This window comes from Tursiops truncatus, chromosome 9, assembly GCF_011762595.2.
Source record: "Tursiops truncatus isolate mTurTru1 chromosome 9, mTurTru1.mat.Y, whole genome shotgun sequence".
In the NCBI taxonomy this organism is placed as follows: domain Eukaryota; kingdom Metazoa; phylum Chordata; class Mammalia; order Artiodactyla; family Delphinidae; genus Tursiops; species Tursiops truncatus.
The window spans coordinates 77,733,255-77,755,318 of NC_047042.1; the positions used below are offsets into that span (position 1 = coordinate 77,733,255).

The following is a 22,064-nucleotide window of genomic DNA, read 5'->3' on the forward strand; positions in this document are numbered from 1 at the left end:
TTGAAACAGCTTTTAAAAATTTGGTATTTGTATAAAGCTGGAACGGCAAGATGTTTTTAAAGCACAACATAAATGCCTTACAATTGGCTTCAGAAAACCTTTTAATTGCTTGATATCTAATACTCTAAGTTAGGAGACATTTCATTTTTTTCAACCTCTTCTGTCAGTGCTAACTTCTACCAAGTAACCAAACAGTGTTTTTGAAGCAAGGGCGCTGATGAACTTAGGTTTTTGGAGTCTTAATTTCCTCTGTAAAACCATACCTAAAGCCATACTAACAGTCCAATTGCATGTTATTTAATCAACATTTACTAAGTGGTAACAACATGTCAGGCATTCTGCTAAGTGTTGGGGACATACAGACAAATGAGCCAAAGACCCTGCCCTCAAACAGCTCACACCACCTGAGAGAGACAGGATACACAGTAAAACAGAGGGCGGGAGCAATCATAGAGACCTATGCAAAGGTGGGGGGAAAGAAAAGGAAGTTACTGACTCTGTTATCTGGGGGACAAGGTTAGGGAGGAGAGGGGAACAGGACAAAGGACCCATGATTTGAATGACCTGTGGGGTGAGTAAGGGGAAAAGGGAGAAGAAAATACATTTCAGGAAAATAAAAGAGGTAAAAAGCAAGAAGCATCAAATCGCATGACCTTTTGAAGGAAACATAAGAATTTTTATACTTCAGGAGCATCAAATATAAGGGTGAATGGAACACAAGTTGTGCCGATCAGACCAACAGAGACCAGATGGCCAAATGCAGTGTGTGCCAAGCAAGGAATCTGAGCTCTGCCGGTGGGTCAGGAGTCGATGATGGCCAGGTAACCTCGGTGCTGAACTACTGAGAAGCATGATTGAGACAAATAACTGGTAGCAGCATCAAGGGTAGATGACGACTGACCAGAACAGAGATTGGGATCAGTTATCTGGAGACCAGGTGAAAAGCAGTAAGGGCCTCATCTAGGGCAATTCATGGGCTAAAGAGAGAGAGGCAGAGGAGAGACAGCTGGGAGACAATCAACATATCCTGCTGAGTTACAGGATGTGTAAAGGCAGGGAAAATATGATTCACAGTTTTTACTGGGGTGTCTGGATTCCACTAGCTAAAAACAATTAAAGAATACAGGTGGAATGACGTGCGCGCGCGTGTGTGTGTGTGTGTGTGTGTTGCTTGTAAATGGTGGTGGGTATGTGGGGGGCATGGTCCTGGATTACTAGTTTAGTTTTGGTAGAGGTCAGCTTTGAAGACCAAGTATAGTAAATACAGAGTGAGGAACAAAACTCCATGAAATACCTATATTTACAAAGCTGGCAGAAGAACTGGATCCAGGGGAGGCTGGTAGCGTCAGAAGCAGAAGGAATAATATGACACATTCGCAGTCAAGAGGGGAGACAGTCCTGAGAGAAAGAGAATCAAGTACCACAAGGGAAATCAGCAGAAATTTGATTGTCTCTACCACCATCTGGTCACCTTTGGCAGAGAAGATAGTAGAGTGGTAAAGAGTAGGAACTGATCTGCGGAAGGAGGAAAGGACAAGTTGTAATAAAGTTAAGACAGCAAATATTGGGTTGGCCAAAGAGTTCGTTCGGGTTTTTCCATAAGACGTTGCATAAGATGTTCCCGTAACATCTTATGGAAAAACCCAAATGAACGGCCAACCCGATATAAACTGTTCTTCTAGAAAGCTTGGATGAAAAGGGAAATGAGAGGAAGGCAAAAAGCTGAACTGGGAAACGACATGTAGGCAACGAGGGAGACAAGTCAGGAAAGAGAGGCAGCTTATGGTGTGGATTACAGAAAATAGTGATGGTACGTCACTTCTGAGATTAGTCTGTGGAAGCCTGCAGTGCACTCTCCCATCACATGCCCGGGGGGTGCCAACTGCTGTGACGCAAGGTACTGAAGCCCTCGGTCTAACAGCCCTCAATGAACTGAGGTCAGCCCAGAACCACGCGGAGTGGACTGGGAAGCAAATTCATGACTAACTGAGCCACGAGTGTGATCTCAGCAGACAGCCTGATTGCAACTTCACGAGAGACCCGGAGCAGAAACATCCAGCTAAGCCTCTCTCAGATTCCTAATCCTGAGAAATGCATGTGAGATCACATGCATTTACTGTTTTAAACTGCTATGTTTTGGGATAAATTGTTACACAGCGATAGATAATACATGGTTTACACTGTATTCTCTCATATTCATGTCATATATCCACATGGTTTACGTTCTTACTTCACATGGGTGTCAGTACCATCATTTCCTCAGAGGAAGCCCCAGCCCTTCCCCCTATTCATCATCACACCCTTTTTTTTTTTTTTTTTTTTTTTGCCGTACACGGGCCTCTCACTGTCGTGGCCTCTCCCGTTGCGGAGCACAGGCTCCGGACGTGCAGGCTCAGCGGCCATGGCTCACGGGCCCAGCCGCTCCGCGGCATGTGGGATCTTCCCGGACCGGAGCACGAACCCGTATCCCCTGCATCGGCAGGCGGACTCTCAACCACTGCACCGCCAGGGAAGCCCCATCACACCCTTTTATCTTGCTCTGTTTTTCTTTTTAGCACACAGCACTACCAGATATGTATTTACTGTAGGTCTGTCTCCCCAAAATACAAGAGCCACCAGAGCAGTGACTTTGTCTTGTTTTCTAGTGAACCCAGCGCCTAACACAGTGCCTGCCTACAGTAAGGGATCAATAAAGGTTTGTTGAAAAAAGTGATGACTATCTATAGACACTGAATCCTCTCAGGCTAAAGAAGAGAATTTAGACAGGCACCTGGATCACATTTGAGGCTTCCTCAAATACGGATGCCCATGGGAGAGGAACCAGGAGATGGATAAACACCGAAAAACTGGAAGTGTAATAAGTGGTAACAGTGAACAGGAATGCACTCCAGAAGGCAAAAGAGATTTCCCCTGAGGGAGGAAGAGCAATGATCTGAAAGCAGGAATGAGGAACAGCCCTCCTGGCCCTAGATGTGGAGGAGAAAGGAAGGCCTACCATCATCAGAAGGCTGTTCCTCCCTGTGTCCTCGCTAAGGTTCCATCCCAACCATCGTTAGGTCTGAGGGGCTCCACTTTGCACGTGTTCCCAATCCCAACACCATCACAAAGGGTGATCCACCAACCCCTCCTAATCTCACTTCAGCTTCAGACTTGCATCTCCAATACCACCCATCAGCTCTCCTGACACGTCCCACTGACACCCTAAAGTTAAATTTCAGACGGGATTCATGACTTCTCCCATTATTTGCTCGACCCCCTGCTTACCTGCTTCAATGAGTATCAAAACCTATTTCCCTCCTGGAGAGACCTGGAAACCATTCTCAACTCCACCATCTCCTCCATGTTTATTTCCCAACATACAACTTGTCCCTAAACCTTGCTGGTCCTGCTCACCCTGGAATTCCTCTGAAATCCTTGCGCACTTCTTCACACCCCACAGGAGCCGTTCCTGCCCCTCACTGTGACTCAGCTGGCTAAGAACAACAGCCTCTTAAGTGGTCTTCCTGCCTTAGAAATTTCCCTGATAGCCACTCTACTCTCATTTTCCCCAACTTATCCTCTTCACTGGTATCTTTTTTTTTTTTTTTTTAATCTGGCCGTTTAAATTCTTCTCCAGCTTAAAAATTCTTTGCTGACTCTCCACCAAAAGTCATCAGCAAGGCCTCTGAGGCCCTACACTTCAACTGGCTCCAAACTACCTATCACTCTGGCTTCATCACAAATCTCTCTCTCTCTCAATCTCCATGCCCCGCCCTCCACCATCCTTCCTTCAAAAACTTCACATCGTCCATCTCACCACCACCAACTTACCTCCTACCAACTATTCAGATCCCTGCTCAGTTGACCCTCAGTGATTCCCCGAATCACCTTGAATCGGCCATATCCTATGTTGTTTGTATGCAATCCTAGCACCCTTTCTTTTTCCTTTAAGTTCACTTTGTAACTGTAATACTTAACTGCAAATTCTATTACCGTCTTACTTTTTACTCACTAGACAGTAAGCTCCATGAAGCCAAAGACTGTTTCATTCACCATTGTATCTCCCCCTCCATGCAACTGCATAATTTAAACAATTAACCAGTATGGTTTACTGAGTTTCAGTTACTTGCTTACAGAAGAAAGTATAGGACATGAACCTTGCCCATATGAACGGGAGAGGGAAAGATATCTCAGAGGGAAGGAGGCACGATGAGTGATGCCACAGAGAACTAGTTTTGTGAGAAAAATAAGATGTTTATTGTCTAAAAACATAATACTGTCTAATTCTCCATCTGTGCTGTTCTTGCAGAGATGACAGTTTTTAATTTTTCAGATGTTATCAGTTATGAAACTGTAACCATGATGGATTTAGTCTCATTAGATATCAACTGTCTTAATCCTGTGTCCTTTCATAAGAACAGTTAGCAAGTTAAAGGCGGGTGAAGTGTGACCACGTGCAAAGGCTAGTCCTAGATGCCGCTCTCCAAGTCAAGCGTGCACATACGCCAGCTTTCTGCTCTAGGCCCCAGGATCCTCAGTGAACTTCTGTCCGGAGAACACATAACAGGGGGCCATCCTGGTGCAGAAGCGGCCACGGGAACTTAGTATATCAACACACCCACCAATGAGCAGATATTCTGTCTCCCTAGAGCTCTTCATATATTATCTCCTTTCATCCTCATCATCACCCTGCCCCTTTCTCCATTATCATTCTCTTTTACAGATGAAGTGGTCAGGATGAGAAGTGACTAGCCCAAGATCACAAAGTTACTGGGAGAACAGAGACTGAATCCCTGCCTCTGGAACCCAGAAGCAACATTTCTTTATTCTCCTTACGCACTCTTCCACCCCACCATACCCCACTCCTACCACGGGTTCACCCCTGCACACCGTGTATTTTGCTGGGTGCTGGCCAACACATGTGGAATTACCCATCAGTGACCTCCCTGTGAAAAGTCCACTGAATATACAACCAACTGAATACACACCTGGCGTGGCAGGGTGAGGGTGGGGAGTTACGATCCGGACATCAGAAAAATAATACACCACACACGCTACCTTTCTCCACATTTTACTGGGTTTTAACTTGTACGTGGGCCCTCTGAGAAGCCCCAACTGCCACCCTTCCCATTCACCTGCTCAGCTTAGAGACCAAAGAAGTTACTGAAGAGCTTAAAGTCATGGTGAACTAATAACACAATTGAGATGTGGTGACTGCAACGAGCAGCTGTGTCTGCAAAGGGTGAGTCTGCTCAGCTGTCCAAATAAAACCTCAAATACACTTTTCTGCAGAAGTACTTATTGTTCACATACTGCTTTTGATCTGAAACATGCATTGCTTCTTTGACTCAAAAGGATTGTATACGATGAGAAAAACATTATCTGCTTGCCAAATCACTGTGGTCATCTATGACATGGTTCCCGGGAAGGCCGCCAAGGTGTGTTCAGCCAGGAAAACGCCGAGAAAGTACAAGAGCCCCACTTCAAAGAGACGCCTTTTTCTCCTGAATAATGACAAATAAAATACTGTAATGATTTGAATAATCTATGCGGCCCATGGAGAAACAGTTTCTTAAACTGTTTTTCAGGTGTTATCAATTCATGATCAATTTTTTTGTAACAATGATGAATTTGATTTTACTAGATATCAAATAATTCCCAGCTTACCAGCATAAATACCAGTATTTCCTATTGTTCACTTCTCACGCCTAAAGCCAGTCAATGGCTTATACTCCCTGTTGGCACCCTGTTGTGCCAGTCTCTTCACCCATCCAAGTCCCCCTCAACCTACCTTTCCAGCCTTCTCTTCCACTGCTCCTGAGAACATATTTTCTCTTCCGATAAAGGGAACCGCTTGTTTAGCCTTTGACATTCTCTACAAGCTTCCTCCCCCTTACCGTACCTCATCTACTTGTTCCATAAATATTTAGCAAAACATATTCCCTGCTGGGCAATGTGCTCAGTGCTGGGGATTTACTGGTGAGCAAAATGACATGGGTTTGCTGCCTTCACAGAACTTATAGAGGAAGAAACAAACTACACGAACTAAAATGACTGCAGCCTGATGTATACTACTGAGCATTTCCGGCACCGTAAGAGTCTGTAGCAAGACTTTGAATCTATCTGAGGAGGTCAATGGAGGCATGAAGACCAAGAGGAATCAGTTGGAAAACGAGGGGAGACCAAGGGACCATGGGGTAGGGTGGGACACGGCTGGTCTCAGCGGGCTTCAGTGAAGGGAATGAGGCTATAGTGGTGTGAGAAGAGATTGGAGAGAAGGGACAGGCTTTATAAGCCTTGGAAAGGTATCTGGTCTTTATCCCCAGAGCAGGGAATGCCACCCAAATATTTGTCAGAGAGTCACATGATCAAGACTGCATTTTGAAAACAGCTAAAATTTACTCTAGGGGCTTTATTTATATTAACCCTCAAACACATAAGGTAGGTGTTAGCATCTGTTTTAAAGGTAAGAAACAAAAGCATAGAGAGGTAAAGACACTTGTCCGAGGTCACACAGCCAGATTGTAGAGGAGTGAAAATCTAAGCCCAGACCATGCAATCAAGTGTGGTGACTGATCAACTCATGGCTCATTAAACTGAGTGGGACAGAGCAAGGAGCCGGGAGAATGCAGAGAATGAGGAGGCCGAATGCACTCCTGTTATCCTCTGCTCCTCTGTGACACTTTCCCCAGCTTATGCCAGGTCTTCATCCTGTGCCTTCTTAGCACTTCCCATCCTCTCTGAAGGTATGAAATACACCTGTCCTCAAGCAAGCAAGTCCTGTACAGCATCACTGTATCTCTCCCCTGCTTAGACTATGAACTGCATTAGAACTGCACCTTTAAAGCCTCTGCAGGGTCTGGTACCATTGGATATTCAAATTTTACAGAAAATAATGAGGTTCTTATAGTCGTAATGGATTTTGGAAAGTTATTAAATCCGAAAGGGGGGGGTAGTTTTGACCAGTGTGGAATGAGGTTTTCACTGATTCAATGTAAAGAAATGAACATAAAGATTACAAAGTAATTCTAATAAAGCTAAATTTCCTCCATATTTTAACAGTAGAAAGCATATGTGCAAGTCACTTCTGTGTAATACAATGTTATTAACAGTAGATTGTGGGTTAGTTTTTTTGTTGTAGTGGTTAATGATCTTTCTTGGCAAAAAACTAAGAGGCTATATTTGACATTGGTGTTTTTTTTTTTTTAAATCCATGAATTCCCAAGGTTTATAAACCACTGATTTAACCAATCCCATTCCCTTTTCAAATGTTAAGAAATCATACCTTAAAACTGATAGCAATCTTTAAAAAAAAAACATATATGTGTTTAGACCTTTGTGATATGTCTAGACCTTTATGTGTAAACTAGGAAGCAGGTGCTCACAAAAGACCCTGCCTTATAACTTACCTAAATCCCTTATATCAACGCTAAAGCCCTTAAAGCAAACCTAAACCCCCTAAACTACCAAAGGCTTCTCGCATTATCTGCAGGTAGGAATTGAGGCGAGTTTACATCCAAATGAACGTAAATGTGGTTTGAGAAGTATAAAACTATTTTTATGGAAAAAAGAATACACATGCTCTTCCCATCATCAATATTACAAGGTTTTTATAAAGCTTTTTTCTTCTAATACTAGCTAATAGCAGATCCTTTAGTCTTCCTTTATAGATATCCTCCAACTCAATGATTAGCTTAAATCTCCCTAAGCCGATGGCAAACTCTCCTTAACCCTGTAACTACAGAGCCAGAAACTGAAGAATTTACCAAACCGCTCACTCCGAGCACAAATCTAAACAGAGAAGCAGGATCACTGAGCACTGGCCGGGCTTCCAATCTGCACAGACTGAAAGTCTTAACGGGATAAAAGATCATGTCCACAGTGGAAAAGGGAGCACGATAAATGTAAATTTGTGAAGTCAATTTCTGTATGCACACATAAGGTGAAAGAAGGCATCACCCCCTCCTAGTCAATCCCCTCACCCTTCCCCTATTTCATTCGATGGTTCATGGTATTATAGAAAATTTTAGAAAACTCTACAAGTTCCTGGGTTGGGCTGCCTTGTTCTGCCTCTTCTATGAAGAGGTTTTTTGTTTGTTTGTTTGTTTTTTTGGGGGGGACGCAGTTTGCCCTCATTATAATGATACAGAAAGTAAATTTTTTTAAATGTATATTACATTTACAGTCTTATACTATCTAATGTTCGGTAAATCCCTAAAATCATTTCTCTTTATTGTATGGAAGAAAACGTGCTGTTTCCACCTTTACAATATTCCAACCCCGGTTGTGTAATGCTGTTCACCTCACCCTCACGTCTGCTGCACTGCTCTCCTCTCGACGAGGAAAGAATGTACCAAAACCTGGAAGGAAATCAGACCTGAGTGGTTTGCTCCTGATAAACTAAGAGCCTTCAAGGTGTGACACAAGCTGAGAGACTCAACTGTTCTCGGGCAGTTTTGCCACTCGTGGAACAGGAATTATATCCCTTTTTTCCAACAGTTTTTTTGAGTATTATATGACATAATACAGTAAAATAAGCTTTTCATCAGTTATGCGAAGTGTGATCCGTGGACCAATGCCACGGATTGTAACCTGTCCCCCGACAAGTACAGAGAGTATGTCTGTAGCAACTTGCAGTGATGTGACACTGCCATGACATCCTGATACATGATTTTGTACCAGTACTTTGCTATGAAAATGTCCAAACATACAGAAAAGCTGAAAAAAGTTTGTAGTGGTTTGAACATCACTGACTTAACTGATCCTATTCCTTTATCAAATGTGAAGAAATCATTAAGTTAAAACCCACAGCAAACGATCTCTTCTGTTCCGACATTGACCTTCAACCTAGATTCCACAAATAACATTTTCCTCAAGTTTTTCTTTCACATAACTATCCGTCCCCTCCATCAGTCCAAATTATTTTCACTATACATTTCAGAATTAGTGAAATGCATGATCTTGTGTTTTCACAAAATAATCCACAATGGATTGAAAATAATACAGGTCCTTTGCTGCAGATACATCATCTCAAACCTTTTTTTTTTTTTTGAGAAGATGGATGATGTCCTAATGTTGACACAGAAATTGGGAGCAGATATTTCTAAAAACCAAATTATATTTTCCACAACACTATCAGCCTACCAGAGAATGAGCTACTGTCCTTTCAGATGGAAGGTTTATAAAACGTGCATCTTGAGGATTGCGAGAGGTTTGCTCCGGATAAGCCAAGAGCCTACAAGCAGACAAAGTTCCAAAATGAAAAAAGAATTTCTGGAAAGTCAATCAATCTTAAAAGCAAACATTCTGTTAAGTCAGAGAAAAATAAACCCCAAACCTTCTGAACTACATTTCCCTGGCTTATAATGACTCTCACTAAATATCTGTTGAACAATACCTTGTAGTTATTTGTTTTTCCACCAGATGGCAACTATGGGTGGAATAACAATGATTTCAATCTCCACATGTGATTTTCAGGATTGTGCAAGACTTCAAAGGTATAAAGCCAGTCACCCTTCCAGAGCTTGAATTCCCTCACCACTGCTGCTGCCACCACCATCAAAACGACATCCAAACCACCAAACTCCTCTAGGGAAGAGAAACTCTCGGCACTCGGAGGCAATGGCCTGTCTGTGGGCAGGACCCACTACCTGAAAGTTCTTTGTTTCCAGGGGGCAACACTCTCCCTGTAGCTGTCACTCTCTTAGCTGCTTGTAACCCCTGCAAGAGAAAAGACAATCTAAATTCTCCCCAGGCCATTCTTCAGGTGTTCAAGTCAGCTCACACTGTCTTCAACCTTCCAGGTTAAACACTCCTCAGATGACAGGGCGCCCTCACCAACGTGAGGGCTCTCCTGGCACATGGCCCAGTTTTTCTCTGTGTTCCAGCACAGGGCCCTCGCTCCTTTCAGGCCTTTGTCCAGCTGTTCACCTTCTTGACAAAGCCTTCTCTATTTAAAACTGCAACTCTGCCTCTGACAAGTTCCCATCCTGTATTGTTTTTCTACACAGCACTTATAACTATTCAATAAATTAAATTTTTTTAATATAATTTATTTCCACTAGAAAGTAGAAAGTAAGCTCCATGAGGGCATTGGGTTTATTCACCCCTGTATTTCCAGGGCAAACCAATATTTAATGAATGAATGCATGAAATGATTCATCAATGAGTTTGCCACATAAGTAAAATCTCACCATTAATGTGAAGAAAAGGACAGCAATTCTAGTTACAGAAGCAACGTTGCTATTAATGCAGTAGGAAAGGCCACACACCTTAAGATGGCCTGCTTAGATGCTTGATGGTCCTCCTCTTGTACTTACTTTCAGCTCCAATGTTAAAGATAGTAAACTGAGTCTCCCTCCAGTGTTTGTGAAGCTGGTTTTACGGATCCAAACCGAGGAATTTACATAATTCTTTTTTTTTTTTTTTTTTGCGGTACGCGGGCCTCTCACTGTTGTGGCCTCTCCCGTTGCGGAGCACAGGCTCCGGACGCACAGGCTCAGCGGCCATGGCTCACGGGCCCAGCCGCTCCGCGGCATGTGGGATCTTCCCGGACCGGGGCACGAACCCGTGTCCCCTGCATCAGCAGATGGGCTCTCAACCACGGCGCCACCAGGGAAGCCCCTACATGATTCTTTTTTTGAATTTCATCTTCAGCCCACCATTTTAGTATGTTATTTTCAGACCTTTAGTGAACAGGTGGTATTAAACACTATCCTTTGCCAGCGCGGACTGCTCAGTCCAGTGCATGGATTGCCCTAAGCTGTTTCTGCTTCTCAGGTGTTTTTCTATCCTTATGCTTTGAAATTCATAAACCATCTAAAATCTATTCATCTCCTCACAACTCCCTTGGCAATGTGATAGTGGTGGCAGAGAAACCAGAACCGGGAGAGAAAAGGGGCAAGCATTAATGCACGAGCCATGCATAAATCAGAGCAGCTGGATACCTGAAATATGCCTAAACGTGTCTCTAGAAAACTTAACAGCAACTATTATTTGTGTCATGCTTTAAGATTCACACTTATTTTCATTTACGCTATTTCTGATGACAACCGTATGATGCATCCTTCTGTGAAAATGAACTGACCCTCTGCGACAGAAGAGGTTCTTCAACTGGAAGGTCCATCAGAATCAGCTAGAAGACCTGTTAAAACAGACTCTTGGGTCCTCCAGAGTTCCTGACTCCACAGGTCTGCAGTGGGGTCTAAGAATGTGCAGTTCCAACAAGTCCAGGTGATGCTGATGCTGCCGGTCTGAGGACCACCGTTCCGAGACGCTCTGCCCTGGGGCAAGGATATGAATGTGCAGGCCATCTGATGTAAAGGCTTGGTGTTCTTTTCAATAGGCAACTGTGCTTCCTAGGCCTGAACTTTTAAAACAAACTGCTATTATTAAGAGAATTATAAAAATTACTTTTTGCCCCTTTCCAACTTCAGAGGAAAGGAAGGCTCTATAAAACCCCTCTGACTGAAGTTTTTACACAAGAGAACTACCAATTCCAGAATCAGTACCTCCTAAATGGAAGTATCCTTTCCTAGAGCTTGACTGTCCTTCTTCCCTCACTCAGACACACCCTCCCCACACCCTCCCCTGCCCACACTCCTCTTTCCTAATTATTTATTTTGAGATCTCAGGAGTTACTGCTTTAACCATTCTGCTGCTAGCACTTTCAACACCTCTAGCTGGGCTTTTTCTTCCAAGGCCTCATCCTTGAAGTCCTCAACACGAGACTTACCTAAACACTTTCTCCTTCACTTGAAAAGTAGCTTTCCAAGCTACCTGCAGTGTAGTGGTTAAGACCAGGAGCTGTGGAACCAGACCAAGTTCAAATACAGGCTTTGCCACATACTGGCTGTTTAGCTTTGGGCAAGTTACTTAGCCTGGCTGGGTCTCAGTTTCCTCATCTAAAGAATGGGGGTACTAATAACATCTACCTCAGAGTTGCTGTTAGGACTAAGTGGCTTTCTACTGTTAAGTGCATATAACAGGTATACTGCAGCTGTTAAGTGCATATAACGGGTATATTGCAGCTGTTATTTTTCACAGCCACCTCATTGCCACCTTCACAATCATCAGCTTCACTCAGGCTGCTACACATTTGAGAGAAAAAGTCATACAACTTTGTAATTGGAGATACGGGTCCAAAATAGTAACATTAAATTTCACATAATAGCAAATTACAATTAATGTGAATTGTCTTGTTAATAAATTACAACAACTAAGTACTGCCTTTTGCTATACTGTTCCAAGCATCTCATTTAATTAGCACAGACCTATACTTTCAGCTACGTAATGAACAGCACCTATGAGTTCTTTGGGTTCCTCAAATTCAGCATACTAAAAATTTGAACTCCCCTTCCACCCTAAACTTGCTTCATCTAACTATTTTCTACCTCAATGAATGACACCATCACCTCCTACTGGCCCAGGTCAGAAACCAAGGAGTCATCCTTGACTCTTTTTCTCAACTCCTTCTGACCCATACCCTTCTCTTCTGTATCCACTATGTGTTGCTAAACTGAAGATGAAAGCTACAGGTACAGGCAAGTTTTCAAACCACTGTGACTGTGGTCAGTAAGAAATGAAGTAGAAAATTCCTATCAGAAAATGAGATCAAAGAACATTACCCTGGACATGACCCACCTTCTATTCATCTCACCCAATTCACCCGTCACTGTTTTCGTTCATATTTTCATCTTATCAACGCCTGGATTATTGCAACTACCCGCAAAATTCCCGGTCTTCATTTTCCTAAACCAAAATTCTACATTACACTTAAAACTTCTTTAAAAAACACTGTTATTCACTGTTCCCTCCACGAGCATGCCCTCTGTCCCAATCCAGTAGTTCCATTTCAAATGTTATTTTCTTATTTAAGCATTCCTTGCCTTTCCAGTTGAAATCCACTCCTTCATACTCCCAGAAGCCTTTAACAATTCCTCTCCATGAAATGTAACCCTTTATAACTTGACATTTAGATTTTTACCTGTATTTTTCAGGAAAGTAAAAACCAGTAAAGCTGAAGGAATCAGAGGATAAAACTAGAACTTGACTAACATAAAGACTCTTTGGAAGAGCCCTATGGCAGTGGTTCTCAATCTTGTCTGCACATTGGAAACACCTGGATACCAGGTACCTGGGCCCCACCCCAGAGGTCTTGGGTACAGCAAGGGCACTGAGCATTTTCAAAGCCCTTCACGTGATTCTGACATGCAGCCAATGCTGAGAAATACTGCTCTATGGGGAATATAAAAAGGAGTTGAGATTAATAAAGGATTCTTAAATAGCAGTAAAGATCTGGTGGAAATCAGTAGAGATGACTCAGGGTAGGCAAATGGTACTGCAGAAAAAAAGTCTGGAAGTCAAGGAATTCAGTAGCACTTCGTAGACAGAGTAGGACTAAAATGGCTTACAACTGGCTGTAGGCTGAAGTTGGAGAAGATGAGATGGGCTTGGAAAGGATGGTTAAGGGAAACTAGGCTTGGAATGAGAACAAAGAGCAAGTGGTGGAAATGAGGTCAAGTGAATTCAGAGAAGGAATTCTGAAAAAGGCGCCGTAAGTTGGGAGGTGTTCAAAGACGACAGAACTTCTGGGGCAGCAACGAATGTTTCAGATGTAGGGAAGTTTCCAAATCAGGGTTACCCTGCTTATCAACAGTGATGAGGAAAATTCCTATCAGCAGCTGAAGTCAAAGAACACATATCTTGGAGGTCTGACGAAGATGACAGCATAGTTGCAGAGAGAGGTGTTATAAGCTGTGGTGTAGTTATTAAAAAAAGGGATGTTTTTTGGAGAGATTGTGATGGAATAACTCTAACACCTGTGCCCAGGGACCAGATCATCTCTCCAACTTAAAGTACATTACCCACCCCCCCCAAAAAAAAGTTCTTACAGTTTAGAAAACCAGGAATGTATCTTAAGATATTTCTGTCTCAGTAATTGTAATAATCCTTATTTTTCATTACTAAGCACTAAACATTTTTTAAAATGAAGTACAAAACCAAATAAATTCTAAAAAAAAAAAACAAAAACCCCAGTGCTCACAGTAAATGATGGAGTGGGAACATGGAGTTGCCATTAAATGGACTCCTTCGCAGTTTCAAGGTGTGAAGGCTTCCTCTGTACTTCAATGCATCTTCAAATTCTGATCCTTTCTCCCACTTGATTCCTGCACGCTGCTTCAAAAACCAGTGAGTTTTGCAGAAGGAGAAAACACTTTAACTGTATATACTAAGCTTAAATACCATCAGAAATGCCAGATCCTGGCTCACTAAATCCTTTGAAATACATTATTGTAAATATTATGGCTGACCAACATCTCTACAGGACAACTGCGTTACAACAATTCTATAGCAAGAGACAGGAATACGATCAGTGTAGTGTCATATAATACGAGGAACTATACAGGTAACTTCACCTATGGCATCGCCCAATCAGTGGTCAAGTGCTTTAGAATCATTTTCACTTCAGTAGATAGTAAATCCAACTTATCCCAGTTATAAGGAAAAAAGTTTAATTTTTATAAGGAGTATCAAACCCCTACCTAGCGAGGTGAGCAGGGGGAATCAATTACCAGAGAAATGCAAAAATATATACAAAGGAGAAATGCAAGGGAAATCCATTATGACACTGGTATTGGGGGCAAAATAATTCATATTATAGCCCCATGCCATTATGGCAAAATACATTTGCATCACTAGGTACAAGAGAAAATGGTGTAGCCCACAAAACAGGTAAAAATCTATTACAATGAATAATACCTAACATTTGACATAGCAGTGCTATTTCCAGGTTCTAGTTATTAAACCCAGAGTGAAAGTGGTTTATTGATCTGTTTACAGCATTCTAAAGACAAGGATTAAAACTGCTGTTTTGTTCTGACCTAAGAAACAGCGACGGAAAGAATTTAGTCCACTGCCTGCTACATGGTAGGCACTCAGCAATGACAGTTCCCAAGTTCACTGATGTGAGCTTTCCTTCCCCATTTCAAACACAGATTCTAACTATCCTTTAAAGAACCTCTGTTGAAAATTCTCAAATCAAGACCACAAGCACACAGTGTTAAATGTTTGATGTTCACATTAACAAGAGACATTACATGCGAATTTCTTACACATGAGGGTTAAGTCAGGTCTAAGATTGACAATGATGAACAAAGTGGAAGAAAAGGAGGGGAAGAAAAGGAGAAAGCAACGAGAGTGCAGAGGAAGGATGGAAAGAACAATGTTGGTGTCAGTGTGAAGAGCAAATAAATTCCTCAAGTGTTGGGTCTATCACGGAACACGTACCCCACATGAATCTGCTGAAAGTACACAGAACTATAATAACCTGAGAACCCTGGGCTTGGGGACTGCCAGCATTACCAGATGCATTCATTTCCATTGTTCCAATGATTCCAGCAGGTAACCAGAGAAAGTCAGTCTAGCCACCCCTATAAGCTGCCAGCCCCTCGTGGCAGAGATGCCAACAGCGGCCAGTCTGAGAATGACAGCTTATTCTGGCTTGGGAATCCTACCAGATGTGGCTCCCATGGGGTCCTCCGTGTCCTGTCTCTTCAGTGTGATCTGTGGACCTTCAGGGAAGGACTCTACTCTGAAGATAAACTCAGAAAGACACATGAAACAGTGTCCCTGCTAAATCCTTCAGCAGCCTTGGTGCTATGCAAGTCCTTCAAAGAGCAGCTCTTGGGATTAATTTCATCAAAACACCTCTCCACGGTTGGGTATAAAAAAAAAACCTGTATCTACCAAGCAAGGCATCACCCCCATCTGGCCGTCTGCCTAGTTTGTGCTGTGTCTCAGTTCTCCCTGGCCTTCAAGGAATGTCTTTCCTCCTTTAAACAGTCTTCTCTGGCACTGCAGTTAGAATCAACTACTGCCCTCCTGCCAGTCTCTGGATTCCAGTACCGTTAGCACCGAGCAACTCATGAAATTCCTCTTAATAAAGCTCTCTCTAGGGTTGCACAAGAAATCAAATCCTTGTGTCAGCCCTGGAGAGTTCAAAGCCCTTTGTTAAAATTACACATGCTAAATTGTAATACTGAGTTCTGGGCTAAAAATTGTAATTTTCTATATTTTCCAAAGCGATTTGGGATGAAAATTTTCAGGATTATGTTCCCATTATTTTGTATGACTGGGATAAAACTGTCCAGTTTTTCAGATTAACACATAATAGTTACGTTATTTAAAACATAATAATTATTCATTTACTCAAATATTTGAGGGTCCGGCACTGTGCTGCATCCTGAGAATACAGTGAACAAAACAAACAATCCCAATATGTCATAAAAACTTCTACATTGTGGTACTTATCTACAAAATAATATGACATAATTAAAGTGCCTTATTTAATTGCTAGGGAGTAGGGTGGGACACATGGGAAATAAATACACAATTACTAAATATAGGAATTCTTCACTTAAGTCTTTCTATACATTATGAACGTGTAACAATTATGATAAGCAATACTGGGCACTGAAATCGCTCCTATTCACTTAAGGAGTGCTAGTATTTTATTAAAATTTCTATCATTATATATACGCAGATCACATAAGATGTACTCATGGCTGAATAGAACTATTTGTCAAAATACTAAAATTCTATACAACAAAATTTTCATGCCAAGAATGAAGAAAACACAGCACAATGACCTCAAAATTAGTATACTGTACTATAAATATCAAGACACATTTTATTCTTCCTAGTATATAAAAGGTAATTCATGTTTTTCAAACTTCATCGATAGTTTCTGTAATATAAGGAATGTGTAAATATGTTAATTTTCTTACCAAAACAAAGCCATATATATATATATATATATATATATATACACACACACACACAAAAATTTAGGGAATAAAGTTTATCCTTGGTTGGGAATTCCCTGACGGTCCAGAGGTTAAGACCTGGCATCTTTCACTGCGGGGGGCCTGGGTTCGATCCCTGGTCAGGGAGCTAAGATCCCATAAGCTGCATGTTGTGGCCAAAAAAATAAAAAGCAAAGTTCGTCCCTGGTCATGTGCATACAGAAATAAACATATATACTCACAGGAGTAACACACACTGACAAAAAGTTACATTTAGTAAAGGTGAAAAACGGGGGAAAAAAATCCTGCTAGTACTTTTCTTCTGTCTCTGAGACCGGACAAAGCATGTAGAAAACTACCGAAGTAACAAAAAAAAAAGACACAGAAACCACACTTCAGACAAACTGCTTGTTAGTACTTAGGACCTGATTTCACAGACAGGTTTAATCCACTTCCTCAAAGGCCATGCTGTCAAGGTGGACGATGAACGTTTGCTGCTACTGAATTAGACGGGCCATCGTTCTGACAAGTAGGGCACTCCTCCACGTGCGTCCCTTTATTTGACCTTCCCGCAGGAGGAAGTTCATTACTTGTGCCCTCTTCACGAGGTGACAGGATACCAGGCAATTCATTCAACATTAGAACTTGCACAGATTCTGTTCCATCTTCAACATCCACCTGAATCCCCAAAGCTTTAAGAATGTCACATTTGCACATGGGGCATGTCCCACGGGCTAGAATCCAGGGGTCAATGCAGTTCTTGTGGAAAAAATGTTTACAAGTCAGAATACGAACTGTATCATTAGGCTTATAGAGTTCAAAGCAAACTACACAGCTATCTCCATTTGGACTTACTTCCTTGTCCCCCTCTTTAAGTACCCGAAGTTGAAGCTGGCCACATGCTTTCTTGAGATCACTTGTTAACCGCTGCCATCTCCTGTTCTGAATCCTTGCTACCCAAAGTCTTTGAATATGATAAAAGATGAAATACGCTAGCGGAGCGGTTGTGACAATCACAAAAGAGACAAAATAGTGATTCATCCAGATGATGTGTTTTCTTCCCACCTCAATCATGACTGTAACGTGAACTCCCTTCTGAATTAAATGCAAAATCTCCATGCCTTTCAAGTTACCAATCATCACCACGACGATGTCTTTAAACGCCTGATGAGACATGGGAAAAACCCGATTGCCAGTTCCTAGGAAGTTATAGATGATCACTCCGCTGGCTCCCTTCTCCACGGCCACCTTGATCTTCTGTGTGAAGGTACAGCCTCCCCGTTCAACAAGTGCGAGCCACGTCTCCGAGTTCTTCGATGTGCTGAAACTGGTACCGGGGTCACATGCGTTTTGCGTTTTTCCCTCTGGAGGCACGATAACTCCCGCCACTCTCTTGAGAGCAGAGCTTCTTCCAAACACTCCAGTCTCCCCCAACTCTGACAACATGCGATTCCCAACGTGAAATGATATGTTCGTGTATGCAGTCCAAACAGCTCTGGCTCTGCAACAGTGCTGGCTAAGCAGCCAAAGGAAACTGAATTTCATGAGCCAGGAAGAGGCAGTGCTGTTTCTCCGAGTGCCAATCTTGAGTAGATGCATCTCTCTCTTACTGCCTGAAGGACTAACCCAACAAAAAGATGTGGCTTCCACATCTGCTGACAATCAACATAAAATATTAAAGTGAAAAAAACCTTCTGGGTGAAAACAAGTTCCACTGTCTTCCAGCATGTTTTTGTAAGAAAGATGTCTTATGAGTTTCAGATGTTTTTTTGAGAGAAAGAGAAAAACTTTAGATTGAAAAAAAAAATCCCAGTCTCACTACTGTAACTCTACATACTGCTTACTGTTGGGTGGCATGATTATGACATAAAAGACAACACAGCCAATTAGGTAAGAGCTTAGAGCATGCTGTACCTTTATTGGCTTGACTGTTTCAAATGTTGTTATGGGTAATTTCAGTGTTGTTACAGGATGGATTCAATCCTTGAGCTACTACATGTAATGTTACCTGGTATAACGTTAAACTAAAGAATATTAAAAATTGTATAATGCAACGCGTTTTAAAACCTGAAAGCATATGCAAGAAAGACCATACGATTAACACTCTCCTTCACAATCAGTGAAGGAAATATCTGTATCAAAATGGCAAGTTTCAAAACCATGAATAAGAGTTAAAAATTAGCACTATGACCAGATATGGGATAAAAGCGGTAAGTAACACTGTTTTTAACTCACATCTGGTCACAGTGCAAATTTATCTATCATGTAAATTTTTGAACTGAGTTTATTTAATAAAGCTTGCTCAGAAATTCGTTGGACAGGTTTGGTTTTGATTTAACTTTTAAAAGCAGGGCATTCCGTTAAACTACTTCAGCCTCACTACCCTCACTCTTACATTGATTATACGTAGGGATGACAGCAGTAAAGACGAAAAAGCCTAATCTCATTTCTCTGCAGACCTTGGGTCTGCAGAGACATCTGTTAGTAATCTCACAATATTTTGAGGGAAGAGGAGGACGGGTACAGGGGAAAAGATTAAATAGAGCAATATTAGTTTAGCACAATTTACTTTGATCCAAAATGTAGCTATAGATTTTAAAAAGAAAAACTTCAAGGTCCTCACTTAAATTTAACCACTGACAGCAGTGACTGTTAAAGGTCATAGATGCTTTTAACAAAATGTTTGCCAAAATCGACAAACATTGTTGGTGGAAGACCCCGCATACACTGTCAGTTCTGCCTATATGCTGCTACACTCCGGCCAATGGCACAATATGACTTCAAAGCCAAAGAATGACATGTGAACTAACAAATACGGGCAGTCACTGGCACTGCCATACGCTTTCTCAGCGGTATCTCTCAGTGGTTCTCATTCACCAGCTAGGAAACCAAAGGCAAGGATTTTGACCTTGGACATAAATGTCTCTGACCTCTGTGCATAGGGTACTAAGAGACACTTTAGGCTGGGTCTCACCAGGACTACGGGAGCTAGTGTATTCTTACGAAATATCAGTCAACAACGTGACAGCTCAAAGTAGAAAAGAGGAAGGAGGAATGGCACCTAAAGGCCCAACACAAAGTGGCATTAAAAGAAAAGAACATTGATGTGACACCTCTGGCTCACAGTGGTCGATCTTCTTTCCCAAAGACCATTAATCTGATCTCCACACACCCACTCTTTAAAAAAGACAGTGAGGCACACAGTGGGTTGACTCACAAATTGCCACTGGAGTTGGACATCAATGCTTTAGCGTATTATCCAGAGAGATTTTCATCAAAACAACAAAACCCACGTCTTCAGGCCTCTCATTGCTATACAGGTGTTTATCTACCAGAAAAAAGGAAGAGGCAAAATAAGGCAAGAGATACAATTTGGAAAGGCAAATGAACAAAACTGCAGTTCTGCTCTAGGTCTATATTATCAAAATGTCCCAAATAGAGACATACCACCATCTTAAGAGGAGCATTTACTAGAGTCAATTCTAGAAGGAAAATTTGCAACCATAGCCGATTCACTATGCTAGGACTTAAAGGGCTCTGGCAAACAAAGGTGACTTTTTTTTATAATGCTGCCCTAAATTAGGCCTATAGTAATTTTTTTTTTTTGGCCTATAGTAATTTAAAATATTTTTAGATACATAACCAGAAGTGCTACCATCTAAAATAATTATTTGGAACACATTACCTACCCAGTCAATAGCTTTGGCAACCAGATTTTCTGGGTATTAATAAAATTAACCACGGAAAATTAAATCAAGATCTAAACCTATAATGAAGTTTACTGAACAGAAGTATTATTAGATATCAAAAATTAAACATATGGAAGCAAAGTATAAAAATGAGTATAAAGAAACTTTAAAATATGACTAACGCTCTGTGGCATCAATGTCACAATCATTGTAATTTGAAAATCAAGACTAAATTGCTTTTAATATACACTAACATCCTTATTTAGATAAAGGCAAAAATGTATAACAAAACACTAGAAAAACAAGTTCAAATAGATGGAGATGATATGGAGTTTTATTTTTAAAGTACACAAATGTCACCCTCTTTAGTACTTGCGTAGACAAGCTGCAGTTGAATTTTCTCTCTACATAAAGTGCTAAAAGAGAATTCATCTTCATTGTAACCTTTGGTAAGACTCAGTTACATCTTCAGGAGACTCTCTGGGTCTCTTAAGTTTTCAGAATGTGACACTTGCACATGGGGCATGTCCTATGGGCTAAAAGCCAGGGGTCGACGCATGCCTTATGGAAAAAATGTTTGCAAGCTAAAATACGTACTACATCTTGAGGCTTGTATATGTCAAAGCAAACAACACAACTGTTTTCATCTGGATCTAGTTCCTTATCCCCTTCTTTGAGCACCTGCAGTTGAAGCTGTCCAACAGCTTTCTTCACATCTGCCTTTCTCTGTCTTCGCCTCCTGGTGGAAGAATTGGGCACTCGAGGTTTCCAGGCACAGTACAGGAACAGGTAGGCCACTGTGGCAACCGCAAAGGTAAACAGAGATATGACATAATGGCTCAGCCAGGGCATGTGCATTCTCCCCACTTCAATGATGATCGTCACACAGACTCCTTTCTGAATCAAGTGCAAAAGTTCCATGCCTTTCAGGTTGCCTATCATCACTGCGACTATATTTTCCGTTCCCTGGTGAGACATGGGAAATACTTGGTTGCCCGTACCTGGATAGTTATAGATGATCACCCCATTTGCCCCCTTCTCTGCTGCCACGTTGATTTTGTGTGTGAAAGTACAGCCTCCTCCTTCAATGAGGGCCAGCCAAGAGTCTGCTCGCTCAGGCCTGCTGAAATTGGTCATAGGATTACAAGCGTTCTGATTCCATCCTTCGGGAAGTACCACCACACCAGACACCCTTTCCAGAGGAGAATGATTCCCAAACACGCCACTCTCTCCTAATTCTGATATACTCTGATTTCCCACCTGAAACGTTATATTCAGGTGGGCTGTCCAAATGGCTTTTCCTTTTGAGTCAGGAAGGCTAAGTAGTAGAAAGATGCCAAGCCTCCACAGTTGAGATGAAACAGAAATACGAATTGAAGGAGTAATTCTAAGTAGGCTCATTCCTCCATTTGCCTATTAACTGACAAACATGAAGAAAAAAAAACCATCCGTTGTAAAAGAAAGTCAAGAAGCTACCTTCAAGTGTTGGCAGTAGATCATTAAAGCACATAAATGGAAAAGGCCTTCTATCTTGCTCCTTCTAGCATTTTTACTTTTGGTAGATTATCTTTCTCATAATGAAACAGAATAA

General features: G+C 41.7%; 3 protein-coding genes across 17 annotated transcripts in view; all 3 read right to left on the bottom strand.

The window, feature by feature from the left end:
- The window catches only part of CADPS2 (calcium dependent secretion activator 2), a 485,983-nt gene that overhangs the window by 344,059 nt on the left and 119,860 nt on the right, over positions 1-22,064 (bottom strand). The window contains exons 1-3 of one of the 15 annotated variants that reach the window (XM_073809883.1): positions 21,475-21,596; positions 21,155-21,270; positions 20,002-20,112 (exon numbers count right to left, since the gene is read on the bottom strand). The exons of 13 other annotated variants lie outside the window; for them this stretch is intronic. The gene's annotated coding sequence lies outside the window, so the exon portion shown is untranslated. Of the gene's footprint in view, positions 1-20,001; positions 20,113-21,070; positions 21,271-21,474; positions 21,597-22,064 lie in introns of those variants that run through there. One more of the 15 variants, XM_073809882.1, reaches the window with a different exon arrangement.
- RNF133 (ring finger protein 133) lies at positions 16,833-18,598 on the bottom strand. The gene has a single exon (XM_004321969.2). The coding sequence runs from the start codon at positions 18,381-18,383 to the stop codon at positions 17,256-17,258; it is 1,128 nt and encodes a 375-aa protein (XP_004322017.1). The 5' UTR covers positions 18,384-18,598; the 3' UTR covers positions 16,833-17,255.
- On the bottom strand, positions 20,805-21,960 carry RNF148 (ring finger protein 148). Its single transcript, XM_004321968.4, has one exon. It carries the CDS (start codon positions 21,872-21,874, stop codon positions 20,963-20,965), a length of 912 nt encoding a protein of 303 aa, XP_004322016.3. The 5' UTR covers positions 21,875-21,960; the 3' UTR covers positions 20,805-20,962.